Source organism: Chrysemys picta, chromosome 3 (genome assembly GCF_011386835.1).
Source record: "Chrysemys picta bellii isolate R12L10 chromosome 3, ASM1138683v2, whole genome shotgun sequence".
Classification (NCBI taxonomy): Eukaryota; Metazoa; Chordata; order Testudines; family Emydidae; genus Chrysemys; species Chrysemys picta.
Window position 1 is genome coordinate 194,098,887 of NC_088793.1, and position 12,268 is coordinate 194,111,154.

The 12,268-nt window shown below is 41.6% G+C and overlaps 2 protein-coding genes across 5 annotated transcripts in view; one reads left to right on the top strand and one right to left on the bottom strand.

Moving 5' to 3' along the window:
* VPS54 (VPS54 subunit of GARP complex) overlaps window positions 1–1,793 on the top strand; it is a 76,918-nt gene extending 75,125 nt beyond the window's left edge. For all 3 annotated transcript variants that reach the window (XM_005287210.5, XM_005287211.4, XM_065589705.1), the window contains one exon: window positions 581–1,793. In XM_005287210.5, coding sequence (XP_005287267.2) covers window positions 581–686 — 106 coding nt within the window. In that variant the 3' untranslated portion in view covers window positions 687–1,793. The remainder of the gene's footprint in view (window positions 1–580) is intronic.
* A 3-nt stretch (window positions 1,794–1,796) lies between these two features.
* The window catches only part of UGP2 (UDP-glucose pyrophosphorylase 2), a 41,517-nt gene continuing 31,045 nt past the window's right edge, over window positions 1,797–12,268 (bottom strand). For both annotated transcript variants that reach the window (XM_008172375.4, XM_005287209.5), the window contains exons 5-10: window positions 9,590–9,723; window positions 8,548–8,845; window positions 6,128–6,325; window positions 5,661–5,903; window positions 4,879–4,983; window positions 1,797–2,769 (exon numbers count right to left, since the gene is read on the bottom strand). In XM_008172375.4, coding sequence (XP_008170597.1) covers window positions 2,662–2,769; window positions 4,879–4,983; window positions 5,661–5,903; window positions 6,128–6,325; window positions 8,548–8,845; window positions 9,590–9,723 — 1,086 coding nt within the window. In that variant the 3' untranslated portion in view covers window positions 1,797–2,661. The remainder of the gene's footprint in view (window positions 2,770–4,878; window positions 4,984–5,660; window positions 5,904–6,127; window positions 6,326–8,547; window positions 8,846–9,589; window positions 9,724–12,268) is intronic.

The following is a 12,268-nucleotide window of genomic DNA, read 5'->3' on the forward strand; positions in this document are numbered from 1 at the left end:
TCATGACAGGACTACAATACTACTCACCCCAATTAGTTCCCATGGTTGCCTCCTATGAGGAATGACATCAAATGCTTTTTGAAGTCTAGATTGTCAAGGAGTTCTGCTTTGTCTATTTTGTTGATGTGCTTAAAGAACAGATGAGGGAAGCATGATTGTTCCTTATTATATCAAGCTCCTCTCAGGGCTGCAATTCAGCCAGTTAATATTGCACAGTACCGTAAGAGTCAGGATTTTTAGGCTGGGATTATCAAAGGGGCCTAAAAGGAGTTAATGTCCAATTTCCTTTGAGTTATCTGACCCTAGATCTGTTTTAAACTGGGCAGAAAAGGAAAATGGAACCAGACATCTACCTAGACAAAGATATTAGTAACTTTATTGGTAAGTAGTATAATATTACTCCTGTGACCTAGGCAAATATTAATCCCTTTTATCCCAGTTCACAATTGCATAATGGAGAGGCATTAGTTACTTCAACACCACAGAGATGGGTTGTGTTTGAACTGATGCGCTCAACTCGGATCCTGTTTCAATTAGTGCTTTAGCATCGGAATTATAACAAAAATCTATTTCACTGCAGATTGGTTACAGCAGATGTAGCTTTTTACACTGGAAACCTTCAAGCTTTGAGAGGCCTTAAAAATCTGGACCTAAACATGGCTGAGATCTGGGATCAGAAGAGGTGATAATCTACTGGAACGAGTCAGTTGATTCTAACCACCAAATGTCTTGCTTTCAAGAAGCTTGAGGTGAATATTTATGAGTGGAGTCCATGAGAGGATGCTATTATTTGGGGAAACTAGAGTCAGAGTGAGCTGCAGGGAGTGAGTGACCTTTTGAGTGTCCTTCAGCAAGAAACAAGCGATCAGCTGTCTGTGCAATTTTTTTTCATTCTCTCTGGAAACAGACTCAGGTTTCTTTGGACCAAATCCAAACAAACACATAGCTGTAACACAGCTGTAGTTGTCTAGAATGCTCTGTATATCTTTATATTAAAAAGATGCTTTGCATTTCCTCTAGTGCAATGAAATTCACATGGTGTCCCACCTTATTTAATGATGGTATAATATAAAATCTTGCAGTTGAACTCTGTAGAAAATGTTTTTCTCTATAAAACTGCTGTTCTAAAATTTATTTTTTTACAGATCTTTATAAGAAATAAATGGCTCAATTGCTTGCATGTAGAATTCAGATTTATTAGGGAGCAGATGTTTCAGGGTATTTCTTTCAGCTGGGCTCTGAACTGCCACCAGAAGATACAACTTTAGTCAACAGTATGTTCACTTAAGCCATTATCTATTGGATAGATTTTAAAATGATAATCATTAGTGCTGATAGATACTTCACTGATACCAAACCAATGATGTAGCTCTGCCCATAGTTGCAAGATTGGCTTCCAATGTGGCCTCTGCCAATTACTCTACCCATCCCCTCTCCCACAATTTTAAAAAAAGTAATTGAGTGCATACATTAAGAAAAGAGAGGTGGGGTAAAAAGAGTAGAATTGAAAGTTTTAGGCTGCTGTTGCCCTTATTACACTACTGCAGTGGATGGGAGAGGTGATGGCTGAAACTAGTTTAGGTTGATTGAATAATACTACCTTTTAAGTCTGGAAGCTGCCAGTACTAAGTAAAAGTGCCTGTGTATTTCACCTCCACAACTTTTTACCTAAACATAGTCTGAGTGCCTAACCTTGTAATGATTACATATGATGGAGTGGTCTACAGTGTTTGTGTGCCTATCTGTTAGCATAACAGATGTCATTGTCAATCAAAATAAAGCTATAAAAATCACCCTTGTTTTTAAAGACCAACTTTTTTAATGATACATATCAGTCTTATGCTAAACATAAAAAATAAGTTTTACAGGTAAATACTATAGAATTGAAAGAATGAACATCAGGACAGGGAACTGATCCTTATTTAGGACACCATGATTGAACAACATTAGCATAAGTACAGTCAACATGTGATTTTACTGCAAAGGGGGCAGATTAAGGATGCAACAGAAAACATACATGAGATGCATTTTAAAAAAATATTAGATTCTTTGGGTAAATTTAGAACACTTTATTCTAGCTTGAGCACAAGATCATAATGACAACCTTACCTCAGTGTTTGTTAGGAATACATTTGTGATATGATAGTATAGCTTAACTATTAACCTAGTCACTTCACACCACGTAAGTGAAGTATGATTTGTGAACACAAACAGAATTTCTAACGTTCTATTTCACTTAGTAGCAGTAGAGAAACATTTAATCATCATACCTGTCATTTACACTTCATAAAAAAAATTACATGAAGGAGCTAGCCATCTGTTGCTTCACAGCTTCTGAATTGCTTGTAACTGCAAAAATAAACTATTGACTATCAGAGGCAAACCTCTTAACTTCTTATAGAGAAGTTCTGTCCATCTTGTCTCAAGACCAACAGTATTGCACTTTAAGGTTATATTAACTGAGTTACAGACTCCTCGAAAAGACGAAAGCATTTGCACTGTGTTCAGTTAAAAAGAAGCACAGAAAGCTATTTACAATTAATACTGCAGGGTACAGTGAGTAGGTGACAAAACGTAGGCCTTGTGTGCCACTTATTTTAATGTCTACAGGTTCTTCCATCATAAGGTTGTTTTAACAGGATCTACAAACTGAACATTGACTCAGTGGTCCAGGATCCTAAGATTGCCAGATACAATTTTGTTCTCTAATACTGCTCCAGGCGGGATGTCAATCCGGTCACCGTGATTTGCAATGATGATAACTGTTCCCTAGATTAAAAAAGAAAAAGGCACATTGAGGTCCATTTAAAAGCAGACTATAAGCATCTGTAAGCAAGCAAGGCTTCTCAGGTTAACTGTGCCATGAAACACCTAGCCGCCTGGCTAAGCTGTGTTGTACTGGGCTGTCATCCACATCTTATTTTCTCAGACAATCGAGTGGGAGAGTAAGCTTAGTACAATCGCTTTTTAAATGTGGTCTAACAAATTTAACAGGAGAAAGTAAAACCTTTTCACTAACTACGCAACTTGTTTGGTGAGTAGAATTTCACTCCCATTTAAGTGCTATTACGGGCAGAGAGATCCTTATTCAAAGGATCTGCTTCCTGTGTGTATTCTGAGTCATACCTGCCTACTTAAGGGTTGAGCAAATTGTCCGCTTATTCTGTGTCACACCCCAGAGCCACTTCAGAGAGTGCACTGAACCCACACCTCAGACAACTGGTAACTAAAGGCTATCCCAAGAGATGGCGAATACCTATAACTCCCACTGACTTCAACGGCAGCTATCAAGAGCTCAGCACCTCCTGACTAGAATACAAGTTCTACTTCCAATACATGGGCAGAAAAACAGTGAGTGAGTTTGAGGTTTGCAAGTATGCTCACATGTGGAAATCAGAGAGACAAATCTAGAACCTTTTGACTAGAGGGGAGAGGAAGACTGGTCCAGCGGTTAGGGCACTAGCATGGGTGTCTGCCAGACTTCCCATGAGCTCTGGGGTTAAGTCTCTGTGCCGCTGTACTCCATCTGTAAAATGGAAGTTATAGAGTGCTCCTCTACCTCAGAGATGGTGAAATACTTATACTAGAGTAAGGGGGAGCAGACAAATGTCTTAGCTGCTTAGTTTGCAAAACACTTTGTAGATAAAAATGTTAACTACAGTAACTCCTCGCTTAATGTTGTGGTTATGTTCCTGAAAAATGTGACTAAGTGAAACAATGTTAAGCAAATCCAATTTCCCTATAAGAATTAATGTAAATGGGGGTGGGAGGGGTTAGGTTCCAGGCAAATTTTTTTTCCACCAGACAAAAGACTTTATATAATATACACATATACACAGAGTGTATAAGTTTTAAACAATTTAACACAGCAATTATGATTGTGAAGCTTAGTTGAGGTGGTGGAGTCAGAGGGTGGAAGAGGGTGGGATATTTCCCAGGGAATGCCTTGCTGGTAAATGATGAACTAGCATTCGGCTGAGTCCTCAAGGGTTAACACATTGTTGTTAATGTAATCTCACACTCTACAAAGCAGCACAAATGGAGGGAGAGGAGACAGCATGGCAGACAGACAGACACACCTGGTGTGTGAGAGACAGATGTGCATTGTCCCTTTAACTACACTGACCCCACTCTAAGTACATTGCCTTTTTAAGTAGATCAGCAAGTTGAGACAGCAGCTGCTGCCAGCAATCTCCCTCCATCCTGAGCCCTGTCATGTCCCCCCCCATGGAGATGGGGTAAGTGGGGGGAGGGGGCCACCCTGACATTAACTCCACTCTTTCCCCACTCTCCGCACAGCAAGCAGGAGGCTCCCGGGAGCAGCTCCAAGGCAGAGGGCAGGAGCAGCACATGGCAGTGGGGGACGGACCTGCCGTCAATTGATAGCCTGCTGGGCAGCTGCTGCACAGGGGGGTGGGGAGCTGATAGGGGGCTGCCGGTCCACCCTGGGTCCAAGCCCCCACCAGCTAGCTCCAACGGGCTGCTCTTCCTGCATGCAGTGGATAAAACAGGCGGCTGCCAAACGACATTATAAGGGAGCATTGTGCAACTTTAAACGAGCATGTTCTCTAATCAGCAACGTAACAACGAAACGTTAACATGGATGACTTTAAGTGAGGAGTTACTGTACTAGTTATTGTTTCAATATGCTACTTATATTGGTATGAAGGTGTCAAGGTACATTAGCCTCTGCAGTCACTGGACCAGTTTCTAATTCAGAATATGGATGGTTATGCCACAGTCAAATTTTCCATGAGATACTTTACACATGCACATTATTTTGTGATAAAATGTAGATGGACTCAACTCTTTTATCTATGCCACTCTGACAAAATAGAATTATCATTTTACCCAAGTCAGCCTCATTCGCACACACACCTTTAATGCAACGTTCTTGCCAAATGTAACATCACCCGAAACCGTGAGATGATCCAGTTCGAGCATATCTGGTATACTTTCAAACCTACTCAGGTAATCTTGAACCTTTTCAAAAAACAAAACCAGCAATAGTTTAGAGGATGCATTTGCTTATGTATTTTCCCCCCCAAACTAAGGGTTTAATCCTAGAAGAAAGTATTGAAACAAGTTACGAAAGGATGAGACTAAAGCTAAATGTAAAGTGTATAAATACAGCAGGATTAACAATCCTTCAAGAATTTATTTTGTGAATGAAGAGTTCCTATCCCTATTCTAGAAAACTAGCTCCAAAATCTGTTCTTGAATCTACATCAAACAGAACCACAAGTCACCAACTATCCCCATGATAGCAGTGAGAGCTAGTTTCAACATAAAATTATGGGAAACTAATTATGGACAACAGTAACAGTAATACACTCTGTCTAGAAATTAGGCAGTTTTTAAAGAAAACCTGAACTTTAGAATGGACAAAACACTACCCTCATCTTTACTATCCCCAAGTAAAAAGGATAAGGAAGTATGAGATAGCTATTATAAGGCTGTGAATATTCAGATGTTTTTAAGATGTTTGAATGCAGCTATTATTTCATGACTCAATGGAGCAGTCATAATTTGCACAGTTGGAAGTAATAAAAGTAACTGTCCTTGTAACCTAGTCTCCTCTTACTGGTATGTTAACGTATGAAGGACATCAGTGTTTACAGTCTTTTCTTGTGAAAAAATATGTAACTATGAGAGTTTACCTTGGTGAAAGAGCTTCCCAGTTTGACCAGAGGTACAGTTGGAAATTCACGTTTCTCACTCATAGTTAAGGATCCAGCATTAAGGCTATACAAGTTGGACATCACAAGCAAGAGATCTGATGTGGTCTTGACAGGCAGAAAACGACTACGAGGTACATTTATCCCCAAAGAATTCTCAAAACTTTTAACAGCAGCACCAACTGCCGTCTCCAGCTGAATAACATTTAAACCTCCATCCAAAGTCTGAAAAAGAAAGTTGTAGCATGAACATGACCAGACAAAACAAATTACTATTTAAAGGTCTGATGGTGAACAAGTTAAAAGCACTAACATTGTTTTAAAAGGGGACAGTTATGCAGAATATAAAGACATTCGGGAAACAAAGGTGAAGTTGGAGAAGTTAGCACAGTCGGACACCTCTGCACAGTCTCTGCTGTTTCCCCTTTGAAGTCCTGTCATGAGCTTACCTTTGGATTAACGATGATCTCCATATCAATAGCGTTTTGCTCTTGCAGTCGTTTAATGGCAGGCAAAGAAATCCACAAGTTGTTTGTATTGAATATTTTGAATTTTGACACAGACTTGAATTCATCAACATGTGCTTTTGGAACCTGAGCTATTTCTACCAGTCTCAGTTTGTTATCATATTGCGTGAGTGTACCACCCTGCAAAGGCAGAACAGATCTAAGTACTGTAATATATGGAACAGCATGCTACACGTACATATAAAATCTTTATAATGGCATGCAATATATATCTTCTTAAAACACACTGTGAAGTGAGGTGCAGTTGGAAGTGTTTTGCCTATCACATTCCAATACCAAATACCTAATCTTAGGGCTTGTCTACACTTACATTTTATGGCGCTCTAACCCCCCTGAGTGCAGCAAGTCTGAGCGCTTTAAAGCGCTAATGTAGACAGGCTCTGCGTGCTGGGAGCCGTGTTCCCAGCACTTGGAGCTAATCCCCTCGTGGAGGTGGATTATCAGGAGTGCTGGGAGAGCTCTCGCCCAGCACTCACGGGCGACCACACTCACACTTCAAAGTGCTGCCGCAGGAGCGTTCCCGCGACAGCGCTTTGAAGTTTCCAATGTAGCCATGCCCTTATATAAAACTTGTTTAACTTATGATAGAAACTGACAGCATTGTTTATGCCAGTTATTGATATTGGAAAACACAGAGTTTTTTATGAAGCACCTAAGTGACTTAGGTGCCTAAATCACCTAAGCACTTATGGAAAGTTTTAGTCAATTTAAAAGTCACCTTTAGCTTGTGATGGATAATTAAACAATGGAGAATTCTATAAGGTTACATGTCAGGATCTAAATCAGGGATCGGCAACATTTGGCACGCAGCTCGCCAGGGTAAGCACCCTGGCGGGCCGGGCCAGTTTATTCACCTGCTGATGTGGCAGGTTCAGCCGATCGCAGCCCCCACTGGCCGCAGTTCACCGTTCCGGGCCAATGGGGGCGGCGGGAAGCTGCAGCCAGTACATCCCTCGCCCGCGCCGCTTCTCGCCACCCCCATTGGCCCGGAACGGCGAACCGCAGCAAGTGGGGGCCGCGATCGGCCGAACCTGCCACATCAGCAGGTGAATAAACTGGCCCGGCCCGCCAGGGTGCTTACCCTGGCGACCCGCGTGCCAAACATTACCGACCCCTGATCTAAATTAAACCTTTTCACAAAAGAAAATTCAAAAGTTCAGGTTGAAATAGAAGATAGTCAGCTGACTATGTACTGTAGGTTATGTGGCACTTACTACAGTATCAGTTAACTTTCCCCATGGGGCTTCAAAGGATAAAAAGCCCTGATCTTACATTACATTTCCTTCCTTTTATGGGTTGAATCAGATCCTTTACAATAATATCAGATGAATGGGACACTAGCAGTATTTTTCATGGTTAAAGAACATGGACAAGACCCTTACAGGTGGTGGTACAAATCACTATGTGATAAAAATGCTTACAGCATGTACCAAACATGTCATTGTTTTGGTTTAAATGTTGGCCAACAATTAGCCAGAGACCCCGGTTTCACCACCTGAAACTGGTCAGGGCAGGATGCTGGGTCAAGACTGCCAGAAATTTAGGCTATAGAGCATTATATATTGTAGTTTTAAAATACAGCAGTGGGTTAGGCAGTCCTGAACTAGCAAGAGAGGCTACTGCTGTAGCATGGTGGTTCTCAGCTTCTTCCATATTAAGACTCCTCTTAGGCTAGGTCTACACTACCCGCCTGAATCGGCGGGTAGAAATCGACCACTCGGGGATCGATTTATTGTCGCATCCCGTTGGGACGTGACAATCGATCCCCGAATCGACGCTCTTACTCCACCAGCGGAGGTGGGAGTAAGCGCCGTCGACAGGAAGCCGCAGAAGTCGATTTTGCCGCCGTCCTCACAGCGGGGTAAGTCGGCTGCGATACGTCGAATTCAGCTACGCTATTCACGTAGCTGAATTTGCGTATCTTAAATCGACTCCCCTCTGTAGTGTAGATGTACCCTTAGATGTTGCTATATGGGAAGGGAAGGGTGTCATGACCCGCAGGTTGAAAATCCATGTGGCCTATACAATAGGCTGTCCTGTCTAGTAGTTCAAGCCCAGGAGATGTATATATTTTTTTTAATACTTGCATATGACTGACCAAAACAGCATGCTATATGGCACTCCACGCCACAAAACTCTAAATAATGTCATAAAACCTGCTGACTTTACATCTCTTTTTCAAGTTAGATGTACAGCTGACTGTTGGGTTCAGGTATATAAGCGTTAAAGATCTTTGAGGTGATATTTAACATCTGGTTGAAACTACTGATCCAAAAGAAAATGAGACTAAAATTTGCTAAGTCAGTGAGTTGATGAATTGACTTGAACAAACATATTTTTACCTTAACATCTGCCCGGGTTTTATTTGTGACCTCCATGACAAATTCACAACGTTTTCCATTTGGTGGATTCATAAGATGGTTAAGAATGTAAAGATCCACAGTTGCTCCCAAGTTATCTATATTGGACACAAAAATGTACTCTTTCCCCTCTCCTATAAGTGTGTCAAGCAGACCAGAGTTATAGAAACTGGAGTAGATATCGCCGTGACCTGGGGGATACCACGCCTCAGTATTCTCTCCTGAATAAGATACGTCCTTGGCTATTGGCAGTAGAGACTCTTTATTAATTCTAGGATACCTGCAAAATGACAATTATTAGATCTCATCCATGTTAAATACTGATACAGACCTTAGTGCAGTAGTAATGCAGTCACATGGGATACTCCAGACTTGGTGTGGCTTTAAAATTATTACTTCTTAGGCCAGTTAATCAGATACACAGAAACTGGAGGAGACTGTGTGTGTTCATACTTGGATATCGGGGCAGAAACTGCAAGTTAATATTTAATTAAGTATGAACTTAAATGAATCACCTCTTTGAAGCCAGAGGTAATGCAAGTTTCTTACTCCACAAGGGTTCAGAACATGTTATATAAAGTCACTGGAACCTAGGAATTCACTTTTTAAAAAGCAGGACCCTCCCGAATCTTCCATGACCAATTTAGGGCAAACTTCGTTGGTGGTCAGCCTACAAGTCACTCTACACCTGCTTCCGACAGCCCCAACCCTGTGGTTTCACAGCCAAGACAGTTCAGAATTCAAATCCCACGTTCCTGCATTCCACTGCAAGTCTGATCTCGGAACACAGATCTCTTTCATCCATTTATTTTTAGTTATTCATTTTATCTGGCTGTTCTTGGGCCTTCTCACTTTTTAAACTTCCAAAAAGGCCCCTTTAAAGAGGTAGAACATGAAAGTATGTCACTATTAATACTCAATAATATTTAATCTGTCTGAAAACTAACAAAAATATTTAATATGCACAACACAGAAGAGTTTGCTTGTTTCTTTTACCCCAAACAGAAGAAAAAAAATCTGATACCTGCTTTGATTAAAAGTATATATTTTCACACGACTGTGGCTGTACTTCTGCAAGATTTTCTTTGTGTCCTCATCAGTGTTAAAGGAGTTCATTAGAACAAGAGGAACATCTGTGTTGTAGGTTTTGTTTAGATGCTGAGGAGAAAAAAGATCATATTCAGCAAGAGTTACTGGGTTTTATTTCTGCCACCTAAACAATGAGACTTTAGATACTATTTGCAGACTGTGTCAAACAATGGTTATGAAAAAAATCTCTTAAAAAGATATTTAGACAAATGTGACCGTTAACTAAAGACAAGCTTCATAGCTACAGAAGTATTTATGATGAAACAACAACAGTTATTGAAGGTCTAAATTAAATGTGCAAGCGCGCACACAAATCATTCAGAGCTAACACAACAATTGAGTTTTTAATTCTTCAGTTCTAACTGGACAGTGCATCAGATAGGCTAATGCATACAAGATGTGCCACAAAACGGTTATGTTGAAGGGACTCTTAGCTTTCTTTGAATTTCAGACATACATACACCCAGAAAACCATTTGTCCTTCCGGACGATATTTTATCCCAACAGGCAATTTAAAGCTTTTACACTCCACTCTGTATTTAGGATTCTTTATGAATGGATGACAATCTCCTACCCACAACTGCTTTGAAGCTTTTTTTGGCAAATTGATGACATGATCAACAGTACAGAGCAGTTAGGATGTTATGGTATCGGTTATGGGGGGAGGGATAGCTCAGTGGTTTGAGCATTGGCCAGAGTCGTGAGTTCAATCCTTGAGGGGGCCATTTAGAGATCTGGGGCAAAAATCTGTCAGGGACAGTACTTGGTCCTGTTGTGAAGGCAGGGGACTGGACTCGATGACCTTTCAAGGTCCCTTCCAGTTCTATGAGATAGGTATATCTCCATATTATTATTATTATTTTGTTATTCAGGAATTGGTTAAAAACAGTTGAAAAATGGTGCGAGTAGATGTATAATCCCCACATTGGTTAACCATGGGTTATAACAGAGACTGAGCCCAGTTAAGCCACTGGCTGGCACCTGAAGGTATTATGCATAACATGATAAACCCAGCAGGGGAGGAGCTGGGTCTTTATGAAGGAGAGAACATAGGGCAATGGCAGGAGGAGAACCAAGAATGAGTGAGATAGGTGAAAACTGAGAGACTTGGAACCAGGACTAGAAGGTCCTGAAGCAGAGAAGCCCAAAAGCAGTATAGTAAGCCTAAGGGGACTTTGGAGAGGAGTTCCAGGAAGGGAGAAGCTCCTGTAGCAGGCCAATGAGGAGGGGGGATTCCAGGCAGAAAGCTCTGGGAGGCAGCATTCTGAAATGAGAATGACAAAGAACTCTGCAGACATTAGGCTGAACCCCAGCAGGAGGCCGTGAGGAAGGAGGGCATGGGACCTGAAAAGGAAGCCCAGGAAGCTAAGGATATCAGGGAAGGCCGCTAGAGGCAAGGAAAACCCTGGGTACAGAGAGAAAAGCTGAAGGCTAGAGGAGATGTTGATTCTCACTGTTGTGGGCCCAAAAGAGGGTTCAATATGGAGCTGAGATTGAGAAGGAGAGGTTCTCAATATGGCAGTCAAGTGGGATTAGAAGTACTTGAGCTGTGTTTTCTTTGCGTGGTCTACGCTGAAGATCCCACATGAGGACCCTGTTTTAGAAACTCCCAAACAGAGGGGAGGAAGAAACTGGAACTTTGGGTGTGGTTTCATGTGGACTTGTTCCACCTGAGGGGGGTGGGGGTGGTAACTCAACCATGACCTGGACAGAGGGCTGAGTTGCAAGAAGAGGCAGACCACCTCGTGACTGGCATGACCATCGGCAGGGGGTACTAGACAGGAAGAGCTGCTACACCATGTCCAGCCATGAGGGGGCGCGCATACAGAGAGTCCAACTTTCTATCTATGGCGAATAGTTAAGGTTAAGATTTTAGCACAGGGATTTTTATTAAGATTCATGGGCAGGCTGCAGGCAATAAACCATAAGTCACGGAAGCCAGAGCCTTGCATGGGGGGGGCCTGGCAGCCGGAGCCCTGCTACCCGGGGCTGAAGCCACAGATGTCTGTTAAAGTCACGGAATCTGTGGCCTCCGTGACCAAATCATATCCTTAATGATTGTCTAACATAGAGCACACAGTATAAAGTATTAAAAAATTCAGAACCCAAAATGAAGTGGCCACTCCCTTAACTATATGAAGGGTGATAATGGGCATTATTCTACTGCAATAAGGAGTGAATCAAATCAACTTCATTGGGACTGTTCTGGAAAGAAGAATATTCACTCCAGATATGGTTTGAGGCACTCACTTGTGTAATTTTTAATTGCCGATACATTCAAAAAGGTGTGGGCACATTCTCAGTGTCTTTAACCCTACTCTGTGTGTTAGGATCTATTAAAATAATCTTAAAAGTGATTAAAAGACAAGTTTTGTAATATGCTTCTTGCCATGGATCTCCAAGAACTTCTGTTAAGTGCAGCTTTCATGTCAGCAATGGAGCAGCTATTAAGAACTTAAGTTTCCAAGTGTGTGTGTGTTGGTGTGTGTGTTGGTGTGTGTGTTGGTGTGTGTGTTGGGGGGGGGGGGGAGGAGACCAAAAAGTGGGCACATTAACCTCCATCTCAACAAAGACTCTCAAAAGAGAACACCCAAAGCATCCTCTTGGATATCAC